We start from the raw sequence: 1,286 nt of genomic DNA on the forward strand, positions 1-1,286 counted from the left end.
GGAGCCCTGCGGGGACTGCCGGTGGGGAATCTCACCTCCATTACATGCTCAGTGCTCGCAGCACCTGTGGGCCTCGCGCATGGACCTGTGCCACGTCCCCGCCGCCCGAGAGAAGGGCTGGTACCTGGCACTGATGGCCCCCAACGTCAAGGGTCCCAACTACGCCTGGCTGGACCCCTCCCGGCTCTACTGCCACCCGCAAGTACACAGTGCCTGAGGTGGAGGGCACCCTCGGGGGGGCCCCGGGGGGGGGGCGCGCCCCGGGGCTGTCAGGGCACCCGGCCGTGCCCACGGGCACCGGCACACGGGCTGCAGATGCCCATGATGGGCTGCGGGCACCCAGCACCTCCGCTCTCTCCCCAGGGCCTGCAGGACTGCATGGCTGACCTGCTGCAGCCCTTCCAGGGAGACCCCATCGACATGGTGGCTGGTATCGACGCCATGGGCTTCATCCTGGGTGAGTGGGAATGCGGGTGAGCCCAGGGACCCCGTCCCTCGTCCCCGCGGGGCCTGACGGTGCCATGCCCACCCCCAGGCGCTGCCGCCGCCACCACGCTGCAGAAAGGCTTCCTGGCTATCCGCAAAGCCGGGCACCTCTGTGTGCAGACGCTGGAACAGCCCTACACCGACTACTCGGGCCGAGAGAAGGTGATGGAGGTCCGCACCGATGCCATCTCACCAGGTGAGCCGGCAGGGTGCTCCCATCCCGGCGGGGGGGGGGGGGCAGCTGCACCCCGGGGGCCGGGCACCGGGCACCGGGCACTCAGCCGCAGCCTCTGCCCCCTCCCAGGTCTGCGCATCCTCCTCGTGGACCAGTGGGTCGAAACCGGGGGCACCATGCGAGCAGCCATCCAGCTGGTGGAGCGGCTGGGGGGGGTTGTGGCAGGTAGGAGGGGAGGTACTGGGGCACCCCGGGGTGCACCCATGGGTGCAGTGGGAGCACTGTCCCTGTACCCTGAGGTGACCGGCGCTGAGCCCCACCTCTTGTCCCGCAGGCATCGCCGCCATCTGCATCGAGGACAGCGAGGGCGGGCGGTGGATCCGGGAGCGCTACAAGTGTGCCCACTGCGTCCCCCCGGGCCTGCAGCCCCGCTTTGCCCGCCACCAGTTCAGCTGGGACTGACGGGGGGCTGGCACCCCACATGTCCCCCCCATGGGGCGCAGGGCTGCCTGCTCTTCAGGGCAGGGATGCCCGGGGCATCCACCACCCGGTTTGGCTTTCACCGTACCCGAGATGCTCACCCCTCCTCGGCGGCAGACATCCTCCCCTGCCACCCTCCTCCTGC

At 70.5% G+C, this 1,286-nt stretch overlaps 1 protein-coding gene across 1 annotated transcript; it reads left to right on the plus strand.

The window, feature by feature from the left end:
• The first annotated feature begins 55 nt into the window (after positions 1–55).
• On the plus strand, positions 56–1,280 carry LOC103897973 (adenine phosphoribosyltransferase-like). The gene is made up of 5 exons (XM_009278151.2): positions 56–202; positions 364–457; positions 536–682; positions 791–886; positions 996–1,280. Exons 1-5 carry the CDS (start codon positions 80–82, stop codon positions 1,121–1,123), a joined length of 588 nt encoding a protein of 195 aa, XP_009276426.1. The 5' UTR covers positions 56–79; the 3' UTR covers positions 1,124–1,280.
• The last annotated feature ends 6 nt before the right edge of the window (positions 1,281–1,286 follow it).

This window comes from Aptenodytes forsteri, unplaced genomic scaffold (assembly GCF_000699145.1).
Source record: "Aptenodytes forsteri isolate BGI_AS27 unplaced genomic scaffold, ASM69914v1 Scaffold66, whole genome shotgun sequence".
Lineage (NCBI taxonomy): Eukaryota > Metazoa > Chordata > Aves > Sphenisciformes > Spheniscidae > Aptenodytes > Aptenodytes forsteri.